This window comes from Penicillium coprophilum (genome assembly GCF_028826855.1).
Source record: "Penicillium coprophilum strain IBT 35676 chromosome Unknown utg000002l_segment0_segment1, whole genome shotgun sequence".
In the NCBI taxonomy this organism is placed as follows: domain Eukaryota; kingdom Fungi; phylum Ascomycota; class Eurotiomycetes; order Eurotiales; family Aspergillaceae; genus Penicillium; species Penicillium coprophilum.
In genome coordinates, this window is record NW_026622722.1 from 977,545 (window position 1) to 999,257 (window position 21,713).

Here is a 21,713-nt window from a genome sequence, read left to right on the forward strand (position 1 = left end):
CTGCGTTCCAGTAAGATCCCGAGTCCCAGATATCTCTAGCAGAAGCTAGTTAAAAGTGCCCAGAAATTCAATTTGCCTGATATAGCAGATTTGTATGTTTTCACGGTGTATATAAGAGTACATGACTGACATATGCAGCCCTGCAGTTTTACAGGAGATATACTAGTATCAACTCAACAACACTCGAATCTCCCCTGTCGTTCGAGGGAACAATGATCTCAAACTCCATTGTTCCACCTTGTGCTCTTCGGCCTCTTCATCCTTCTGGCTCGCTTCTGTGCCGTCAGATTTACCACTCTGACCACTGATACTGCCTCCAGGTTTAGTGGCCACATTCACAGTTCCTCGCGCCTCGTCGGCGGCAATGATCATGCCTTCAACGAACTCGAAATCACGGCAGAATGCCTCAACTGCATCCTCGGTAACGCTCTGAATAAGGGAAAGGCTTTGTACACGCTTCAGGTTATCGGTTGCGTCCATAAGCGCAGATGGGAGGAAGTCATCGAGTTGTTGGCTGGATGTAATCAAGGACTCCGGTTGGAAGGCGGGGAAATTGGCTAGGTCAGCTAGATGAGGTTTCTGCTGGTCTGGGTTTTCGGTTTTGTGTTCTACGGAGTCGGAGAAAGGTTCCAGTGCCTCCAATAGCGTTTGGAGACCAGAAGTCTCGAGGAGGAATTGGTGTTGGGCGTCGAGAAGATCGCTACGTAGGGTTGATAGGGCCGCAGAAATGGGAGGGACGTGTGTAGAGCTGGCAAAGGGGAATGGCGACACAGCTGCGCGGGCTGCAAGGAGAATGTTGGTGCGGTATATGGACTGCGCTGTGGTAGTTTGGAGTTCATCGGAGGAGGACCGGGCCAGTGTCAAGAATGGATCGAAGGCGGCCCGGAGAACAGAAGTGAATGGGTTCTCGTTGTTTGCATCTAGAGATGAATCTTCTGATCCGACGGAAGAATCATAGGTCTTCATCAGTAATTCCAAGTCTTCCAATGCATCTAACAAGAACTGTGGGGGCGACAGGTCATCTGGTGGAGTCAGGGCAATATTGTCGCCCGCTAAGACGCTGATTTGGTCGCGCATTAAAGTCTCAAAGTGGCCCAGAGTGAATTTTTCCAGGCTCTTGATCAGGTCCACCAAGTGTGATTGTGCGCCCACTAGTTTGGTGAAGGTTGTGCAGTAGAAAGACAACAGGTTAACCACCTTGTAGCAAGTAACAGGGTCATCATGACTCTGAATGACGAGCTCAATTCTTTGCCGCAGTGACCGAGCCACTCCAGTAAGGTCGCGATTGACCAAGTCGTTAAGTGCCTTTTGGCCATCAAAGGTAACTTCTTGGTCCTCATCGATGCGCGACCAGGGCTCACTATTCAGGCCGGCTTGGATCCCCCGAGCGAGTTCGTCTCCATCATCGACAAACAATGACTCGAGAGCTTCTCGTTCTGATACAGTTGTCGAGTGCACCCACGCAAGCATGTCGCCGATATACCGAAGTGGGTCATGCGCTGAGAACTCAATTGGTTTGACAGTGCGATCACCGGTGCCGGGCCCATTGGCCCCGGAAACGGCGTCAGTCAGTGCATAGTGGAAAGCATCGGACAGCACATAGTCTCGTGCCTCTGCAAAGAAATCCAAACAGTTGTGGAATAGACTCGGGCGTTCTGCTAGCACCCGTAGAGCGCGGCGGATCGAACTGCTGATGCGAGGGTCCTCTAGATTCAGGGACCTGAATTCTTTCTGGACCCATCGGTAAAGTTTCTGATATGCTAAATTGAGGTTCCGGGTGCTCAATTCCATCACCTCCAGGCCCAGTCGCTGATTCTCGCCGCCGAGCAAGACTTCGCAATCGTGGTGCACTTGCTTGACACGGGCTAGCACGTCAAAGAACCGCTCGTCAACGGGCTCCTCGGCAGATGTCAAGGCTAATATATCCTCTTCTGGAACCAGGAAATGCTTCGAAAAGGCTTCTAATAGCTGTTGTTTGGTCTCAGTCTCTTTCTTCTGTGTTATCAGGGCGCTGGCCTCCTCGAGTACCGGCGTTGTGTCCTGCTTTGCGAGGTTGATTCGTTTGCGCATATCATCGCATGTCTGATTCAGTGTCGAGACAACTGTTCCGATTCGCCTCAATTGCTGTTATTGCCATTGAAGAATTAGGATTCTAGTTCTGAATCTCTAAAGGAGCAATAGGAGTCTCACCTCTGCCACTTTCCCGAAGTCCTTCACAATCTCCGCATTGCAATCAACAACTTCTTTTTGCACATCTAGTCGTAGTTGCCGGCGTGTTTCCGCAGTGTTGTGAATGTCCCTCAAGCTTAAAGTCTCAAGGGAGTCCCGAATGTCCGAGTCCGCATACGACGCCGATAGGACTGTTATCAGCCGATTGGTGAGTGCGGTCGGGCGCTGCGTTTGGGGGGACATTGGAGACGATACGGTGGGTGTATTGGCACCATTACTGGCGCTGCCACTTGGTGGAAAGTAGCTGGTCATTGTTGTTTGAACAACTCAGCGGCGTGTCGGCGGGGGGAAGTAGAGGACAGCCGCGTACTTGGCGCATCGACCGCCTTTTCCGTATCTTATCGTCAACATATTACCCTATTTGTTTCCTTCCTACTAATCTGTCTCAATTCATTCATTTCTAGAATTGCATTGCTACCTGAATCCATGGATAGTCCACTCGTTTCGCCGGCTAAGGCCCGCCAGGCTGCTATCCAAGCTAAAGATTGGGCGTACGTGAACTCCTGGCTCAATCGACAATATGCGCCCAAACCGGTCCCCAAGTTTGAGCGCAATGAAGATACACTCCCCGTCCTCCTGGCCCTAGCTGCAGCCAATGATGCTGCAGATGAAGAAGCCGCTTTACAACAACGAGCGCTGGAAGAGGCTGTTCAAGCATACAAAATACGGGAAGAGTTCGAACGCCAAGATCCCCACGAGCAACAGAAGAATCAACTCCTTGATGAAGTCGAGATGTGTTTGGATGATACAGGACGACGCGATCTAGAAGACCTCGCCGACTCCACCGTAGCTCTGGGTAACACCTTGAACCCGAGCCCGGGGGATCTGGGACAGTCCATTGTGGAGCTCACGGTGGAGGAATTCGAGGCCCAGGAACAGATTGCAAAAGTCGACACCTTGCATCTGTATCTCCAGCGAGAGTTGGCGCGGTTACAGGCGGAACTTGAGGAATTAAAGACCGATGTGGCATATGAGACACCTTCTGATATACAAAGCTTGACATCGGAGTGGATACGCGGCACGAAAGCACTTGCGATCAAGGCCGGGGAGTACCAAGATCGCATTGCATCACTTGAAAAAGTCCAGCCCCGGGGGCCAACTATTGAGGAGCTGATGGCGGAGGAAGAGAATGTTATCAAGATGCGGGAGACGGTCAAGGCGCTGCAAGGTCGTGTGAGGGCATATCATGATCTTCCTAAGGACACACCAGGAGCATGGACAAAATACAAAGAATTAGAGCGCGAGCTTGGCCAACTCAAGCGACAACGAGACTCAATAGTCGGCAGTATAGATGAGCAATACTAATGCCACATCCTATAGCACACAGAGAGACTAATGTCAGTGGTTGGCTTTCGCTTGCAATCGATTTATTTAGCTCTCTTAGGGACAGTCAACATTTTCAAAATACTTTCAGGGTCCAAAGTCACTTGAACAGATTCTTAAGCTATACATTAGCCTTGACCTTCTTGTTACAGTTGTTACAGACTTTTCTGTTGAGCTACTTTGCTTTCATAATATTTGGTCTACGTCACGAATGAGAATTCTTCCACTTAAATGTAATTGATCACAGAGTAATTCCTCTGGCTATTTGAAAAACGTAATTGGTATCATGGTATCGTGAGTCCTGAGTGTAGCGCTGTCCGCGAAGTTACGGAACGATCAAAATAATGGTTCACTCGCGTAAGGGAGCCCATCTTAGTTGCCGCCGAGGCCGAGAGCACCCTTGACCTTGTCACCACTGAAAGCACGGTTAGAATCGGACACTTTGGTTGCAGGAACGGAGTAACTTACATAGAGCCGCTGGCACCGCCATGGCCGTGGTTATCACTAGCACGCTGGGTCTTGTCAAAGGCCTCCTGACCAAGGCCCTTGCTATCGTCGGTCTGCAAGCCACGGCTAGCACGGTCAGTGGTATCGGTGACAGTCTCCTTGACCTTGTCCTGGGTGGACTTGGTGGAGTCGGGAGTGAGCTCCTCCTTGGCCTCTGTAGGAAGAAGTAGTCAGTAACGATGTCTTGTTATACTGAGAGGAAGGTAAAGAGTGTCACATACTGGTGCTGAAATCCTTGCGACCGATATCAGACATGATGAAGATTTATTGGAAGTTGGTGGTTGGAGTAGAAGTCAACTGTGTGGTTTGATTGTAGTAGATGTTGATGAAAGAAGAATGGCTAGAGGCAAGGAAATGGAAATAGAGGGGTTAATATAGATTTGTTTGACTTGCAAGCACAGAATGGGCGCAGGCATGACGTCGTTTGTTGTCGTGATTGACTTACTTTATTCACAATGGATGCCAACTACAACCTAGGCAATATGTATACAGATCTATTTCCAAGGTCGGGACCCCGGACTAGCCACAATTTCCCAATTTGATTACGGTTCCTCCAATCAGTGTAGTTCCTGGTGGCTACTGATGACCTTTCACTGCGTACAGGCTGTGGCACCCAATGGTAATCAATTCGCTCGATCTTTCCAGGCTTGGGTTCTCTGGTGATGACATCATGAGCACAGCACCTTCAGCCAAGTCACATGATATCTCTTTTGATTACATGCCTAAAGTCACATGATGTAGCACAATCCATACATGTTTGGTCGCTAAGCCTAATTGAGAACAAACAGTACCAGGCGGTCAGCGATGCATGGCAGAATGGCTCACCGCCTCCGTCACCCTACTCGGGCATCAATTGTAGTCGTCCATCAACTTGTTTGCTTTCACCCCTCATCCTTTCGTTCTGACTCACTATGTGGACCAGATTTGTCCTTTTTCATGAATTGTCTTCTCACACTCCGTGACTATCAACCAGATCGTTATATTGGTGACAATACGTTTGAATTTATCGTTCCTTCATTTGCTATCATCTAAACTTCAACGCACGAACCCGTTACACGGCCTTTACATCTATCTTATCTAGTCATCAATGCACACGTCAGATCCCCCTGTTTCTTCAAACTGGGACTTTACTCCAGTGCATGACCTACTACGGTCGCCCATCGAGGGCTGCACTGCGAGACCTAGTCGCCACAATGAAGCTACAATCCCTTTGATTGGTGAACAAGCCAACGATGACCCCCGCTACACCACTGATGGTAGGCGCATGGATTTTATCCCTCAACGAAGTAACCCGAAACTTGGTGACTTTGGTTCTCTTTGGGAGCTATTCAACGGAAGCCCTGCTCCCGCGAGCGTCACACCAACAGTAGAGACTACAAATACCACCAAGTCTGAGCTTGAAAAGGCTCAGTCCTCGCTTCAAGTATTGCCCTCTAACTCAGCGGAAGGGTTTGCCGAAAAGGGCTCATTCTCTGGCCTATATGGGATTGAAACATCCGTTTCCGCCTCATTCAACACCTCTCGCATCATCAATGAGCCAATTCCTCAGGTCCGCAAGGATACCAGCACTGGCTACTTCTCCCATTCTTCTTGTTCAAATGTGCACGCTAGAGATATTCCTATCGACTTTGAGGGTCAATCGTTCACTATTCTGAAACGGACCTCAGACCATGAGCCTTCTGGAACGAGTGACAATGTGAAATTTGGTGTTCGTGGTCCACAAAGCCCTCCTGTGACGATTCTTAAACCTAGGCTTGGTGATCCAAGTGATACTCCCATAAAATCCAAGCCTCGGTCTCGCAGGAAAAATCTCCGAAAGAGCACGCGCAATCATCCAATTACTTCTGAAGAAAGCGCCGGGCTAGACTCGGACACGAGTATCGTGTTTGATCATCACATTTCCGAGAAACCCGTGGCTATTTCATTTGTCCCATCTCAAGTCCATGTGCCTGGAACGAAGACTCACCCTTATGATACCCCGCCATCGTCGTTTGACGATACTGACTGGATACTGAATGCCAACGCCATCCGAGAATTTGCTTCTGGCGGTACCCATGTGCGGTCTACCCTACACCAATCGGCCGCGGACCGAAGAGTTACCTTGATGACCAGACTCCTCGGCCACTTCCCTGCGTACGCCAAAATTGTGTCTCAAGTGGGGCTAGCTTTAGATCATCCCCCCGATGATAGTATTGGCTCACGTCCTATCCATGTCTTTGTTGACATGTCAAATGTATGTTTTTGTTCATCCTCTATTCAACTTTTCTCAAACTAATGCATCTCAGATCATGGTCGGATTTCACGATTCGGTGAAAACCTCACGAAATATTCCTCTCTCAACCCGCATTCGTCGTGTCCATATGTCCTTCGCTAATCTCGCATTAATCATGGAACGCGGCCGCCGAGCCGCCAAGAGAGTCTTGGTCGGCTCAGATCGTCTTCCCTCCGTCGATGAAGCCGAGAGGCTAGGTTACGAAGTTAATATCCTTGAACGTGTGCACAAGGTGAAGACCGTCACACCCCGTCACAATAGCAAGTCTAGGAAAAATTATGGCTACAATTCTCAGGGGGTATCTAGCGGTCCTGAAACGGTCGCCGCCTCTGAGGAGCGATGGGTTGAGCAAGGTGTGGACGAAATTCTGCACCTGAAGATCCTGGAGAGCCTTTTGGATACAGAGAAAGCTGCGACGATTGTTTTGGCGACGGGGGATGCGGCAGTGGCCGAGTTCTCCGATGGATTCATGAGGATGGTCGAGCGCGCGCTCCAGCGCGGCTGGAATGTTGAACTTGTGAGTTTCTCGCAGGGCACTAGCTATGCATACCGGAAGAAGGAATTTCGGACTCAGTGGGGAGCCTGCTTCAAGCTGGTCGAGCTGGACCGGTACGTGGAGGAACTGTTTGAGTAAATGGCGAAGCCTCTGCGCTGAAATGACGGAGATTTACTCGGCCTTTCAAGAATGAATACAGGATATCTTTTTGTTATTTATCATGACTCAAAGCCCGTATACCTCTGGCTCTAAAGTCGTTTCATGTAGTTTCGTAGGATATTGAGTCAACACCCCGCCAAACCAAACCGCCAAACCGCCAAACGTCATTGGGCGGAAAACACCCGCCCGCACCGTTGCCTCACGTCTACCTAGAGGGATTCTCTATTCTGGAACTATATAATCTCTGTTAACCTGTGAATCTCTCCAATATTGCTTGCCTTCTTCTGCGTCGTTGATCCCCAAGCAAAAAAGGGGACCGGGAAAAAAAATCCGCAATCTATCGTGAAGAATTTGGATTTGAAACTGCTCTTGCACAATCAGCAGAACATCCTTTCAAAAAGAATAACGAGAGGAAAAAAAAAAAATTTCAAACCCCTCCGTCTTACACCAATATCAATTGCATCATGTCTCAATTCACCGAGCAAGAGTTCTTCGGCGGAGCCATTCGAGGCGTTGTGCCACAAGGTTGGATTGATTCGAGGTCAGTATACAACACTTCCTATGCATCAAATTTCCATTTTATTACATCAATACATTCCTCATCTCATCCCAGAATACCCCTATCAAACAGACCTCCCAACTAACACCAAATCACAGCACCCTCCGCGAGGTCCCCGACCACCAAGAGCTATGGCTCTCACCCACCACCCTCTCCAACCTCATCATCGAAATCAACCAGCGCGTCCCACAGGCTGAAGCGCTAAACACCTTCGCCACGCTCAGCCACCAGCAACCCACTGCAGCCCCAGGTAGCGGCAGCGCAGCACCCGCAACCGCAGAGACAGTCGACCAAGCCGCAGCCCTGTACCACCTGCACGATCTCTGCGATGAAGGCGACACCATGCAGGTGATCACGTCTCCCACGCGCGTCGAAGTCCAGCTTGCTTCGTCCTCGCCTACCCCCGCTTCCGCTATCAAGGCGTATCGCGGCGTTGTCTCCTTCACGACGCCGGTGCGTGGCAGTGGTGCTGGACGCGTCCCTGCATCTGCTGAAGGGTCTGCTGCTGGTGTTGCAGATGCCGGTGTTCTTGGTTCGCAGATGAACGGCGATTCTAATGGTTTGCCGCAGGTTTCCAAGCTGACGTGCCATTTCTTGCTTGTTAGGCTTGAGGCGCAGGAGACGGATCTGTTGGTCTTCTTTAATGTGCCTCATGAGGAGTTTGATAAGAATGGGGATCCTAGGGGCTTGTCTCTTGAGGAGGTCCTTGCTGAGGAGACTATCGGGGCTTTGCTTAGGAAATTGGAGATTTGTGACTGGAGTCTCTTTGTTTAAGCGTATTTTCCTCAATGGACCTGGATGACACATGGTCGATCTGGATTGGAATCGGGATTGAGATTTTACTGGGAGGATATGGCTGTAATAGCTGGGTTGAAATATAGGGAAGTGCCATTTGCGCTTTGGGGCGTATAGATAGAAATAAACAGTTGACTTACAATATCTCATATGTTTAAAGGATGGCACAAATGTGTGTTAATCTCTAATTAATAAGAAGATGTATTGTGGTATAATGCTATGTAGTAAGTTCTATAGATCTAGTCATTTTATAGTCGGCGATTGTCACATGTCCATCATTGGCATTGCAGTCCATTCGGTTGATTCGGTGGATTCGGTGGATTCGTCCGCGGATTCTTCGGAAACACATCGTTCACACTGGCACACGAAACGGAACGATTTTCGAAGGTGTTCACGACGCGAAGTAAGATCCGTATATTGTGTCAGGTCGAAGTACGAGATGCAGCATTCCTCGCCCGGAAAAATGTCGCGGGAGGCGGTAAAGACCATGCGGCCTTGGTCGTCGGCTTTATGGATCATCTTATGGAGGCTTAGCATTACGTTCACAAATTCGGATCCCAGGGAAGATGCCCACTCACATTTGGCAAACATGAATGATTAGCAATTGCCGCAGTGGGATAAACAGCAGCAGCAAACTGCTCCCCTCTATCGACAGGAGGGTTTGGCGGAGGGAAATGACCTGTTTCTCGTGGGTAGAGCCCGAATGAGTTTGCCTCTTCCTGACAAATGAGATGAAGAACACGATCTGCACTCATATCATGGGGAAGAGCCGGACTGCTCCGAAGATACTTCTTCACAAGAGTAGACCAAGACCGGACCTTGTCATGGGGCCAAGTATCCTCAGAGCCACAGAGCGATTGAATTCCACTCCAGCCATGCTTCCAATTTCCAACAACATCAACCGCCGTCCGCTCATGTAATTGGCAATGTCGCGCAGCAAGCAGCCGAAGAATCACCCACAGCATGCCGAAATCATATTCACCCCATTTAGACCGAATTGTCCCTGCATACCGTTTGAGCCAAGCGCATTCAAAGTCATGTCGAAGATTATCGGCCTCCCGGCATATGCTGCTGCACCACGCCACATCCGGGATACAGGAATTCGGACATGAAGTCCGAGTGTGGCGAGGCGCTGGTCGATTACAAACGGGATTGCTGCAGATCAGATGGTCATTGTGGGCGGGTTCGTCGACGACGGGAATGACTGCGTAGGGGGGATCCACGAGGAGACAGGCGCCTTTGGGGATGGGACCGGAGACGCGAAATTGGCGACCTTTGACCGCGTCTTTGCTTTCGATTAAGTGCGGGTGGATCCAATCGGGTGTCGGGATGGGTTCTTCTACGCGAATTCGGTCTGAGGCTTCTGTGGTGATATATACGACTTGGGACATGATGCTTTGGGGAGTATGTCTAGGTAAGGCTTCACGTTTCAGCAAATTCTTTTTTTGGAAAGGAACCAATCTGGGCTTGTGGGTCTATTCGCCTCCCGGAATGTAAGGTGAGGCTATCCAAGCGAATACCAGTGATTGGGGTCCCACATGAATGTCGAAATGCTCATTTAATTGGCTGGTCTTGATTTTTAGCGGAGTAGCTTAATCGATCCACTCTACAGACTGCATAATTGAAAGCCAGGGAGTAATATGCCGAGCTATCAGTGTCGATTTCCCACAAAGATTCAGTTATTTTCTTGCCATCTAAGTCCAGACATCAGAGAAAGTCGGCGATGAAGAAGGGGGTTGAAATACCTGTGTCTACATTTTGTGCAACAATAAAAGATAGTACTTCCTTCGTCGGCACTTCGAAGTTGTGCTTCAGTCCAGGTCGCTTTGGGATTCGAGCACTGAGGACATTCCACCTCCGTTATGGGACCGTCACCCAGTTCCTTTTGTGAGACAACCTGGGTTTTAGAAAGAAGTCTAGTCCGAAGCCTCGAAGGGAAGTTGGTCGATGAAGATATTTGGACGTCAGTAAGCATTGTGTCTGAGGTTCAAAGAATGTCAGTAACAGAATCTTCTAAATTTGCTCCTATCGCTCACTTTTGGTAGATGTTCCACATAGATCACAACAAATCTGCTCTGCTGATGATACTGGAAGAAGATGCCCACAGTCCTCGCAGAATTGAACCATGCCGGAAAGCCGTATATGCGGTAGAGATTCAAAATAAACAAGATAAAGATAGCATTAGTGGAAAGACGACAAGTCCCAGCCCCTTGTAGTCTCTGCAGAGTCGTGGCGGTGTAGCCCTGTGGTCCTAGGCGTATCCCCCCTAAACTTCGATGCATGGTCTCTCTACCATTCCATTGGCTTTCCCACTCAGGTTTTCCATCTCTTTGGTGCACCAGTTCAAATGCCCAAAGATCCTCCAATATACATCATCGGCTGCATTCTTTCCCACAATAGGATCAAGATGCCCGTACCCGTCAGCCAAGAATCTGCGATAAAGTCTCTCACCAAATGTTCGTCGCAATAACTCATAATCCTTGAGCGTAGTCTCAGGCTTGAAGACTTGATTATCCGTGCCCGAAATGAAGAGAATCGGTATCCCTTGCAACCTTTGCAGACTCTCGGGTGTCAGAAGAGGCCGTAAATCATTATTCATGCAGACTCCCTGGGTTCCGTTGCAAACCACTTGCTTCATGAACTTGGTATGGGTTCCCACGAAGAATTGGTGGAGATTTTCATGAAGACACTTGTCAAGGTTCTCGTGATTCCATAGCAGTCCAAAAGCGAAAGATAACCGGTGGCACGCTGTAGACGTGCAGACGTCTCGCGTGTGCCCAACAGGATAGAAACGAAGAAGATTGTCGAGTAATTGTTGGAAAAGATTACTCTTGGCATTGCTGACAATTGGAAAATGATTACCAGCCATCAATTTGTAAAACTCAATCAGCAGGGTCGTTCTTCCTTTGATGGAGTTCCAATATCCAAAGACCTGACTCATGAAGACTGAGTTGGCGGTAATACCGAGAATGTGGCTACCCTGGATAGCTCCATCCAGTAGTCCGTTGCAGAGAGCCACCGATCCTTGGCAATGGGCTACCACATATGGCTTCTCTAGCTCTTTCTCGCGGATATATTCTATCGCAGCAGCAACGTCAAGGCGGCAGTCGAAAACGGTGCTTTTTTCGGCAACGGCGTGATCGCAGCCCCAACGAGGAGTGACAACATAACATCGGTATCCACGCTGTGTGAAATATTCAACCATGTTGCAGCGCAAAAATGGCAGTGAAAACAAACTGTGCATCGTCTTGACTCCGGTGACTCCTGGTATAAGCAGAACTGGTGGAAGGCCGGACTTGGACTCCGGCTTGTCTGTTTCTTTGACAGAGATTGGATCATAGATATTAAGGAGTACCTGAACGCCGTCGCGTGCGGTGATGTTGCACGACATGGAAGGAGGTAGTTTTGCAGGAAGCTGTTTTGACTCGGTGATATTCCCTGAGGTCCGAGGGAAGTGCATGTGGACGAAAGGGCGAAAGAAGAAGAGACTGATGTGGTACATAAAAGAAACCAAAAACATCATCAAAGCCCAGATTAGGCCGACCTGGAAGTCAACGGTCGTCCGAAATGTTCTTATCTGCTTTTTGAAGTCTCGCAATGAGATATGAAGGGCTCCTGCCCCAACATTTGTCCCGTCCAGTCGAGTGATGCTTGCGTTCACCGTGGTTGTCGCTTCCCATGTCTTTGCGGCAGAGAACGATATGCTCGAGTTGATGAGCTTGTGGCCTTTCAGGCGGTACTGTACGCCCTCTACCGAGAGGAGCATCAGGTTGTATGAAATGGCTGACGATTCAGCATTCTCTTCTATTGGTGTAAAAAAGTCCACTGTCCCATCGACAATCTTGAGTGTGGCTTTGGATAATGCATGGCAATAGACCGTCCCGGTGCATATTCCTTGATATCGTGAATCTGGACATGTGAGCATTCCACTGTTAAAAGGTTTCTCTCGATACCATACCTTCTCCTCGGCAGATTTCGACCGTAAGAAACATGCGTGTTACGCAAGCCGAACCCTTTCGTACCCTCTCAGACAGCTCAAAGCCTTCGAGCCCCGGTCCAAATCTGATGATTCCATGCATAGTCTCTGTGAATTGCCATCCAATAGACTGGGGTGCGTTCTTGGTACTGCCTCGATGCTCTTGGTAGTCCGGTGACACCCTAGGCTTGCTGTAGGCATTCAAGGGCTGGTTTTTAGTCTCAAGATCAATTGACGATCCAGACCTCTCGGTGAGTAACTCGACGCATCGTTCAGCAAGGGCAGATATCGTGGCCATCGGGTTCACACCTGCCAGGATCAGTACCTAGCAAGCTATATAATCTTTTCTTTTGGCATACCTATAGCTGTCGGGATGATAGATGCATCACAGCACACAAGACCTTTGTGTACTTCACCATTAGATCCACTGAAGACCTCTCCCAAATGATTTGTGACACCACCGTGCCCTGTTTCATCGTTGCTCATGTTGGCTCCTCCAAGGAGATGGACTGTGATTTCCTCCTGGTGGCGACCTTTGGCTATGCTTAGCCTGGCTTCATGGTGGCTTGTAAGGATGCTTACCATAATGATATGAGAACCCCATCATTGCTCCCGTGCGGGTAAAAAGGTCCTTGAAGACCTTCCTTATCCCTCCAAAGTGCTCAGATCGTCCTTCTGCCGGTCCCCGCAGGCACAACTGATCATCCTTCAAGGTCAGCGTTACCTCGTTACTGTCATGAGACATTACGAGATAAGTTGAAGTCCGCTGAAGAGCTCCATTGCGTGCATATGGTCCGAATAGAAGAGACTTAAAAGAGGCGATAATCTTCCTCGTCTCCTGACGAGGGTTAGAAATACAGCACAGTACCTGACTCTTGATGGTCTGCAGGGTGAGCATAATTTGAATTATTGGGTTGAACATCTCAGGGATGCAGCCATCTTGGATGACGTATCCAGACAGGGGATTTTTCAAAGGATCAGCCACTCGATTGTCGATCATAGCAGTGATGGTTGGTCCAGGGGGGGCATGCGCAGATTCACGGGCGATCCCGTTGATATTGTCACTTCCATTGTAACCTAAAAACTGTAAATCAAACTTGCTTTTACTTATATTCCAGAGAAGTACATACCAAATATCAAAAGGTCGCCGTTTCCAGAGAGATTTCTTCCGACGAGCGGTGACATATGAAGGCCGTGCTGTTTTGACTGCAGCAATACTCCAGTAGTTCCATAGGCACCAGCCCCAAGGAAGCAGAATTCCTTCTGAAGTAATTGAAGTAGACAGAGTGAGTTAAAATGTCCATTTCTGGAGGGTGAAATCCAATACTTACCGCTTTGACCCAGAAGAGTTGTTCCTTGAAATCATCCCTGAACACCGACCTGCCACTTCCGTGCCAGGCGAAGTGTATAGTGTAGCCTGCTCCGTCCGTCTTTTCCACAAATCGAACTTCACATCCGCAAAATATCTCAGCGCCCCAATTCCAGGCATCTGCAAGATATGTTGTCGCCACCGAGTTTTTTGAGCCATCGTTGAGACCAGTGCACTCATGGCCCGAACGTTTACTTGCCTTCATAGGGACACCTGCATTGTTGGGACCATTGCGGAAAGATATGGTCAAGGGTACTCGATTAAAACTCTCTTTACCTCCAAGCCATTTTGACTGTTCTTGAAGATGCTCGAGTTTGTTTGGGGTTGAAGTATCCGGATATGTGGAAGGTTGAAGCATTGTTTCGGCTCGTGCATAGTCTGCATTGTTTAATTATGAAATGTGTTCCGCCATTTGGATATGTAACTCACATTCTTCGAGTGCAGCTGGGTCATCCCTAATTTCTGACGGCCATGGACTCATCTGCAGTGTTCTTTCGTCCGCTCTCAGGAAAACTCCAGCATTGATCAATGAAGTTCCTCCAAGTCCTATGATCCCACTCAGAGAGGACCCGGTAAGCTCTTCCAATTCATGACATATTGGGAAATATTGAGCTTCACGTACCATGGGCACCAAAAGTGTGTTGTCCATCACCCAAAAATAATTGGAAAAGCCGCGTGGGGTCCCCAGACGCCATCCATTTTGAGATGAAGTTCTTTACATAACTCCCCGAGACACTCAAGTCTTTTAGACTCTGAGAGAACGTATGTGGAAATGAACCAGCTATAAGGATGTTAGCAGTATCTAACCCGAAGCCTCTGAATCCGTACATCTTCTTTCCCAGCCAAGCTCTAGCACCGCGACACTCTTCCCTGCTCGAGCCATTCGACTTGCCGCTACTCCAGCTCCATAGCCAGATCCTATAATAACGACGTCGTATTCTGGTCTCATCGATCCAAATGAACGACTCAAATTCGGATAGTCGTCCGTCTTCTCTGCGAACTTTGTCATTATCACCGTGGGTACTGTTGCCGAGGGTACTATATGGATATTGAGAGCACAGAATGTAAGGCAAGGAGTATATATAGGTCTACGGGCCCACTGGAATGAACGACTGGATCCAAAGCACGTAAGCACTATAAATCCAACCTTGGAAGAGTCTAAGATCCTCGAGGGCCAACATATATTTCCAGATCGAGATCTAGTGGGCAAGATAAAAAGTGGAACTTTGGTACTTTTGTTCTCCACTCTGATCACATCCGAATCGCCCAGGCATGAACCCTAACCTTGGAATCTGAAAGTCTAACTCTATACCTCCCCCATGACAGCCCAGGCGAGAAGGTCCCCTAATACAATGTGTATACATGCCACTTTGCTTTTTCTGCTAGTAATTTGAATACCAATAAATTATTAGTTGAGCCATATCATGTACCTCTCACCTTTTTCTGTATGGACTAGTGGTATGCATTTGACCATATTTTAAATCAACGGCGTGGGTGTTTGTGCACTGCATTGGGGGAACTTCTCACGCGGGTTGTCGTAGTAGGGTATAGCGAAAAAAAAAAAAAAGCCTTCAGGGCGAATGAATAGCATGTCCACAGGCAATGGATCAGTGTTAACGTCAACATCATACCTAACCCAAAAATAAGGTAGCATTCAGTTCTACATCCGGACAAGCCGCTTATCGGACACGTGGAGGTGAAAACTTTATCTCCTACCCGTTAAGCCTGTATCGATCCTATGGCCCTTTGCCTTATAATCCAACCAATGTTCTAGGCTCTTTGGTTCGTAGATTTCGATGTGTAAACTTTGGCAAATCTTGTTTTTATCAAGTTCACTGGATCCATATTTCCACAACATGGGTTATTTGAGATTTGGAATTCAGATTTACGCTGGAAACTCTGTAAGCTTATATCATACATGTACCTTGGCACCTCACGCCTAGCTCCAGTCAAAAGCTGCTAAATGCATCTGTTGACGATTGTTTTGCAACATATTTCCGTGACTTATAGATAGGTGATTGGTCTATTGATCTGGGCATGGTCGTAGTACTATCCGCCCGCACACAGCTCATCTTCAGTGTCTGGCTTTCTACATGGCACCGCTTAGATTGTAACGTTATTTCAGCTCTTTTATGACAAGCCACAGAGAAGCGCCTATATTCTCTCACGTCATTTCAGCTACTTATCTGACAAGCCACAGAGTAACGCGTATGTTGTACTTAGAACCACTCTTCTAGGGAAGTCGATTGACATATGTTCATGATTAGGCTCATTGGTACTTCCATGGGTCATACTGGTCCCGAGGTCATGGATACTCAACTATTTGTCACCGACCACTGAAATAGCTCAAATAGGTGACTAAACATTCACGTGTTCGTTAAATTGGGCACATCGATAAACCCACTGATCAACTCATATATGTACAATCATCACCGCTCTATTAAATATCAAGGATCAATGACCACAATCTCTCTCTTGTCGACCATCGCCTTTGCAACAGGCCCCCTCGGCGCTACAACCCTCGGCACTGGCTTAATTTGCTCGAGACAGCCTCTGCAACGGCCGCAGAACTGACGCTTTGGGTCAACACTCTTCGAGTGTCGCCCGACCTTGAAATCACAGCCCTCGGCTTTGCATGCCCAGACATATTTGTGGTTGATCTCATAGCTATGTTTAGTCGTAACCTTGACCCGGCCCCCGTAAGTAGGGTGGCCTTCCAGTGCGCGGACACACCGGTCGCCCCATTGCTTGAAGCTGGCACCGTGCTGTGCTGTACCTTTGGCCCTGTTTTCGGTGACCAAAATATCGAGGAGGTGACAATACTCATGTGTCAAAGTGCAGAGGATCTTATCCTCGCTGTCCAGGACTTTCTCGGAGAGCTCGATGGTGGCATAGTAACGCCGTTTTCCGGGTTCTTCCAGATTTGCTACTCCTTTTAGAAACCTTTCCGAACGTACGGTTGCCCGCCCGGCAGTGTTTCTAAAATTCTTTGTCCATATGATTTTGATGCCGCCGGTTTCCTTAGTCATGCTAGAGATCTGGCTGTTGAATGCATTGTCAAGGTGTCGAAGGAACTCTTCGGCAAAGCCAAGTTTCTTTTCGTTGAACTCGGCCACTTGGGCTCGAATCTCGCGCTTCCGCGCCGCCTCGGCCTTTTTCTGGGCCCTGATGGTGGTGGGAATGCCCTTCCCTGGCGAGCTATCAGTGGATGGAGTCAGTGGTGATTGTTTTGTGTGGCTTGGGTGAAGTTTTGGTGGCCGTTCATCCTCTGGTTCTGAGCTATGAGAAGTAGTTAGTACGGATCCTTGCTGAAAGACTAGGGGTGCATATAAATGTCTACTAGGTACTTACTTGAACTGTTCTGGGTGGTTTTGCGGGGTATACTCATTCTCGCTATCGAGATCAAGATCCTCGAGGTGTCGGATGAGGTCATTGGAGTTGTGGAGGCTGAAATGTGGAGAACAGCTTGAATTACCCTGTGGTCTGGGTGTTTCTGCCCTATTGACGGGGGATGTAGTATTAGAGCTGGTTGCAAGATTGAGTGTGCAGTCTTCAGGTGTTGGGACGGTTGTCATTGATTTCTCAATTCGGCCCGGCTCTACCGCCAACCTCGTCGCTTCCTTTGGTGGCTCCTCTTCTGCAGTAGTGTTTGATGCCGGTTGTGATACTGGTCTTCTTCCGCGTAAGAGTCTTTTTCTTGGAGACCTGGTTGGTGATGTGACAGGCGACGGAGCCGGGCTAGGTTCGCCGTCTGTGTTGGCTGTCTCGGAATCCGATGTCTCGAAGAAGCTAGGTTCGTCATTGTCACTGACAATGAAGCCGTCTAGTGAGTCGGAGCTATCTCCTTCTTCGGAGCTGATTTCTGGCTCCTCTTGCTCTTCTTGTCGGTTGATCACTGGCTGTGCCGCCGCCATATAATCCATCCTACTTCTTGTAGGAGCCTGTAAGGCACTTGCTCTTGTTGGTGTCAAATCAGGAGTTCGATATCCATCTGTGGGGTATTCTGGCACGTCGTTCTCCTTATCGTAATCTTCAGTCTCCCTTTGAATGGCTGGTCGGGGTCTCCGCTTTGCTGGTAGAAGTAACGAATTCACACGTGCGAGTCCCAAAGTTCTTTGCTTTTGCTGCTTCCCAGTGGACTTCTGCTGTCCAAATTCACCCTCCGATGTCGAATCGCTATCGGGGAATATATGGAATGATCCACTTGAGCCATTTCCTTGCCGTTGCGACTGGCTTTGTGGCTTGATGGGCATGTTTTGCTTGGCTGTGTTCCTGAAATTGAAACATGGCTCTTTAGACAGAGGACTTTTATGGGTTATACCTAGGGTATGTGCGCCAGTCTCTTTCCGAGGAGTGTTCTTGACCAGCGGATTGGCTGTGTTGAGCCTTGCCATGGTCGCGGTGTTGTTCTAATTGCAACACACAATCCTGTGGCTGACCCTATGGTCACTGGTGGTGACGACAATATATATGTAATAGATAAGGTACCGTGTTTGCGCTGACTAGATTGGTACTGCAGGCCCGGAGACTTTCGTTGTTCTTTTAAGGTTGGTCCCATGTTGCTCCGGCTGTTGAGCTGTCAACGGACACGTTGGCACGGCAACGTGTAACCCACAAACTAGATGCACCACCTCCGAGGCTTGGAAGTTATAACCTAGGTGAAAGATTTATCGTGTGTAATATGAGCTAGCAGTGTAACAGATAAATCTTATCACAGCCCCGTGAACCTCCCGAGAGTTCCAAGGTTGGCAAACGTATAGACCCAGGGCTACCCAGGGCTACCCAGATGAGGTATATAGGAACATTGAGTAGTTACGTATTTAGGAGTATGATCAACCTGCTATATAGAAATCAGTGAATAATTATATGATGTGATTATCGTAGTACCATAACGTGTGTCCTTCGCTCTGTGGCTCCAATATCTTCAATGGATTGCTTTCAGCTTATAACTAATGCTTGTCATAACAGTCTGTATCTGTTCATACGTAAGGTTATTTTTTGAGGTAGGTTTCATGGCGCGATAAGAAAAGAAAAAGCGAATTGTTGGTAGATTGTGGTTATTGTTGGAGATATATCAGAAGCAAGTGGAGCGATATATAAATGATAACGGGCACTCACGAACAACGACACCTAGCAACAAATCTAGACAAATTATGGTATATTCAAATATGAAAATCGCTTACATATGATGTTATAAAATAATGACACACTGTAAGAATACGAATAACAGCCACAATCTACACATGTAATGAATGAAGCTCTACTTCGTACTACCACTCTATATAGGATTCATAATGTATGACGACATGCTTCCTGCTCATTAACAATGAGAATAAATTGGACCTACTTAGGTGGCTATCGCAGGGCCCAGGAAAATAGGAGCTGAAGCTCTAAAATGTAATTTACCTAGCTGTCATCAAGTCCCATACAAAAACAAATATATGTCGACTACTTCTTAGGTCAAATCCTAGACCTGCGTACCAAATGATGGCACTGGGGACGCTATAGCTCATACATAGCACCATTTGATCTAGATGAGATATATTGGAAGGACATAAGCAATTGGAAATTAGTCGGAAAGAAAAGAAAGGAATTAACACCCTAAGCTCTGCTGGACGTCTTGTCAGCACCAGCACAAAGTGTACTTAAGACACAGAGACTGTCGCATCTGAGGATAGCCATAGATCTGCAACGATCTGGGAATCGGCAGGCCGGACCTCCTTGCTGCAGGTAGTGTTCTTGGTGAGGGAGCTATACAGCGTCACTCGGAATGTATGAACCTCCGAAGCATGCCGGTGCCGGACGGAGAAACTACATTATACCGCGTGGCTTGCAGTAAAGGCGGCTGGACTCCTGGGGCTTAGATCAAGGCTCGGCAGAGGGTGCTAATAATGGTCATTCCATCGCTATGCCGATGAAGATCCGCGTCCCCTTGCCTCCCAGCAAGTACTAGTGGAGATCATCTGCGTTGCTTATTGTACAAATCTGGAATCTGATCTGTGAGCGAACTATGAATCTGGTATAATTTATGATTGATTGAACAAGAGATTATGCCAATCGTCCCTGTATCTGTATGTGAGCTCGGTATCACTAATAAACATTCTCCGCTCAAACTGCATACATATAGTGATCTGTCATCGGTTTAGCTGCTTAAGTGCAAGCTTCTATGGAAGTGTGGTCCAAATAACATGTTCTTCACATTGGAAATGGGAGAAACACATGGTTTATAGAGAAAGAGGAGTTCCTCATATGGAGTTTGGCTACTAGGCTATAGTGAGGATACTTATGATAGAGCTAGGAAAGAGGACACTGTATAAAGAAGGAAGAGGCACACCGTACTTGACAATTTTTGATTTCGAATGTCAGTACTGATAGTCTGTATATGATATGGTGTGAGGTCGCTATCATTGGTACTCCATACTCCGTACGGAGTACACAACCATGTCCTTACAATGAAGCGTTATATGAGCACTGTCATAAAGATATAGCACCGTACTCTTTATAATATATATATTTTACAAAAAACAAACATACAGCATGTTGCATGCATATCATATGCGTTATTTTGTTTTACTATGAACTGCTTATGTGAAATGGTGGGTAGTCGCTCCCGCTCCCGGGACTCGTTTGAACCCCGAACCTTCGATTAGCCGGGAACGTACTGATTCAATAGTGTACAAATCGTGTGGAAAGTACAAACAAAACTCATAATAATACTCATATTTAACCACTTCAGGTGTTTCGGTGCTCTATACGGAGTACAACAGCGACGACCTGAAAAACAGGGCTTATGATAGGCTCCCGATCATAACGCATATAGAGAGTGGAGGGCCCCCGGAGCCGTCACCCCCCTAACAATTGAAGGTCTCCCAAGTCTCGCAATCAGTTCTTGTGTACGGAGTACGAAATACCTCGTACGGAGTATCCGATTATCAGATGCAGCTCAATGATGAGCCACAGAATATCCCATCGAGATCGAAATCCTTAAGGAGTCGGTGCTAACGTTTGATGTACAATTCAGGGGTAAGAGCCGAAAATAACTATGGAGGAGCTTGTATGGGGCTCTAGAAACGCCAATGGCAGCCATCGACGCCAGTGGCTCCCCCTAGATGCAAGCAAGCTATTCTTTCTAAATGAATAGAAGGGGTATGCTCTCTTCATAAATAATTATGAGCATTTGCTCGATACTTAGCACCATTTGAGGATTGTTGTGCTAGTGCAGTGTACGAAGTATTGAAAAAAGCGGGTCAATACCTCGCAATCCGTACAATAAATGTGCGACACTAGGGCACGCCTACCGGTTAGTGATCGCTGACTAGACCCTTTAAGTTTACTTTCTCCGTAAACAGGTTTCTTCTTACAATACACAGTTCGGAGTACAACGATACAAAATATTGCTATCGGCCTCTTGAGATGCCAGCGGGTAACAATAATAAAAACCCCGGTATTTTGTAAGGTGGATAGGCAGTGAGAATGGAGACCAGAACCCGAAGGCTAGCTTCCTCTATGCAGCTGATGTGTCGTTCCTGCGCGATCCTGCATCCGCTGTATGAGGGTGTACAAGGTACAAGTAGCTGTAGTCCGCGATGAAAGTATACGCTGTAACCGCTACAAGGTGCCACGATGTACCTGACAAGCACCGGCTTTATTGCGCTACAGAGGCTTCGCGATTGCGTACATTGTAGATTATTGTAAGCCTCTTGGTCGAGGCTCTCCGAGAGAATCAAGAAAAAAGCAATTGATGATCCACTTAGTGTGTGGACAAGATAAAATCCTACGTTTAACGGTGGAGATATTTTCGAAAACATACAAAGTTACTAGCTCTGTATGTATAACGGTATCAATTGATGTATTCAGATACATCTATACCCAGGTGGTCAGGGCAGCTATGGTATACGGAGTACACGTAATCATTTTTTTTTAAACAAGACGAGTGGGAATTGGTGGTCTGAGCAATAAGATATACAACATAGGCCCAGAGGATTCAAAATTGGGAACGTTAGCGAGTTCAAGTGGCTGACGACCTCT

The 21,713-nt window shown here is 47.7% G+C and overlaps 8 protein-coding genes across 8 annotated transcripts; 3 read left to right on the top strand and 5 right to left on the bottom strand.

Moving 5' to 3' along the window:
- Positions 1–168: 168 nt before the first annotated feature.
- Positions 169–2,481, bottom strand: cog6 (Golgi transport complex subunit COG6; the record flags this gene model as incomplete). The annotated part of the gene is made up of 2 exons (XM_056673570.1): positions 169–2,124; positions 2,191–2,481. 2 exons carry the CDS (start codon positions 2,479–2,481, stop codon positions 169–171), a joined length of 2,247 nt encoding a protein of 748 aa, XP_056534095.1.
- A 174-nt stretch (positions 2,482–2,655) lies between these two features.
- Positions 2,656–3,534, top strand: N7500_002425 (uncharacterized protein; the record flags this gene model as incomplete). The annotated part of the gene is made up of 1 exon (XM_056673571.1): positions 2,656–3,534. One exon carries the CDS (start codon positions 2,656–2,658, stop codon positions 3,532–3,534), a length of 879 nt encoding a protein of 292 aa, XP_056534096.1.
- Positions 3,535–3,924: 390 nt separating this feature from the next.
- Positions 3,925–4,314, bottom strand: N7500_002426 (heat shock 9/12 family protein; the record flags this gene model as incomplete). Its single annotated transcript, XM_056673572.1, has 3 exons — positions 3,925–3,967; positions 4,021–4,213; positions 4,281–4,314. 3 exons carry the CDS (start codon positions 4,312–4,314, stop codon positions 3,925–3,927), a joined length of 270 nt encoding a protein of 89 aa, XP_056534097.1.
- Positions 4,315–5,146: 832 nt separating this feature from the next.
- N7500_002427 (NYN domain-containing protein) lies at positions 5,147–6,965 on the top strand (the record flags this gene model as incomplete). The annotated part of the gene is made up of 2 exons (XM_056673573.1): positions 5,147–6,292; positions 6,345–6,965. The coding sequence occupies 2 exons, from the start codon at positions 5,147–5,149 to the stop codon at positions 6,963–6,965; spliced, it is 1,767 nt and encodes a 588-aa protein (XP_056534098.1).
- Positions 6,966–7,450: 485 nt separating this feature from the next.
- On the top strand, positions 7,451–8,319 carry mog1 (Ran GTPase-binding protein MOG1; the record flags this gene model as incomplete). Its single annotated transcript, XM_056673574.1, has 2 exons — positions 7,451–7,527; positions 7,644–8,319. The coding sequence occupies 2 exons, from the start codon at positions 7,451–7,453 to the stop codon at positions 8,317–8,319; spliced, it is 753 nt and encodes a 250-aa protein (XP_056534099.1).
- Positions 8,320–8,604: 285 nt separating this feature from the next.
- N7500_002429 (SET domain-containing protein) lies at positions 8,605–9,731 on the bottom strand (the record flags this gene model as incomplete). Its single annotated transcript, XM_056673575.1, has 2 exons — positions 8,605–8,859; positions 8,919–9,731. 2 exons carry the CDS (start codon positions 9,729–9,731, stop codon positions 8,605–8,607), a joined length of 1,068 nt encoding a protein of 355 aa, XP_056534100.1.
- Positions 9,732–10,606: 875 nt separating this feature from the next.
- N7500_002430 (uncharacterized protein) lies at positions 10,607–14,634 on the bottom strand (the record flags this gene model as incomplete). The annotated part of the gene is made up of 9 exons (XM_056673576.1): positions 10,607–12,249; positions 12,299–12,625; positions 12,676–12,849; positions 12,899–13,393; positions 13,447–13,579; positions 13,648–14,063; positions 14,115–14,231; positions 14,308–14,466; positions 14,514–14,634. 9 exons carry the CDS (start codon positions 14,632–14,634, stop codon positions 10,607–10,609), a joined length of 3,585 nt encoding a protein of 1,194 aa, XP_056534101.1.
- A 1,498-nt stretch (positions 14,635–16,132) lies between these two features.
- Positions 16,133–18,079, bottom strand: N7500_002431 (uncharacterized protein; the record flags this gene model as incomplete). The annotated part of the gene is made up of 2 exons (XM_056673577.1): positions 16,133–16,964; positions 17,037–18,079. The coding sequence occupies 2 exons, from the start codon at positions 18,077–18,079 to the stop codon at positions 16,133–16,135; spliced, it is 1,875 nt and encodes a 624-aa protein (XP_056534102.1).
- Between the last annotated feature and the right edge of the window lie 3,634 nt (positions 18,080–21,713).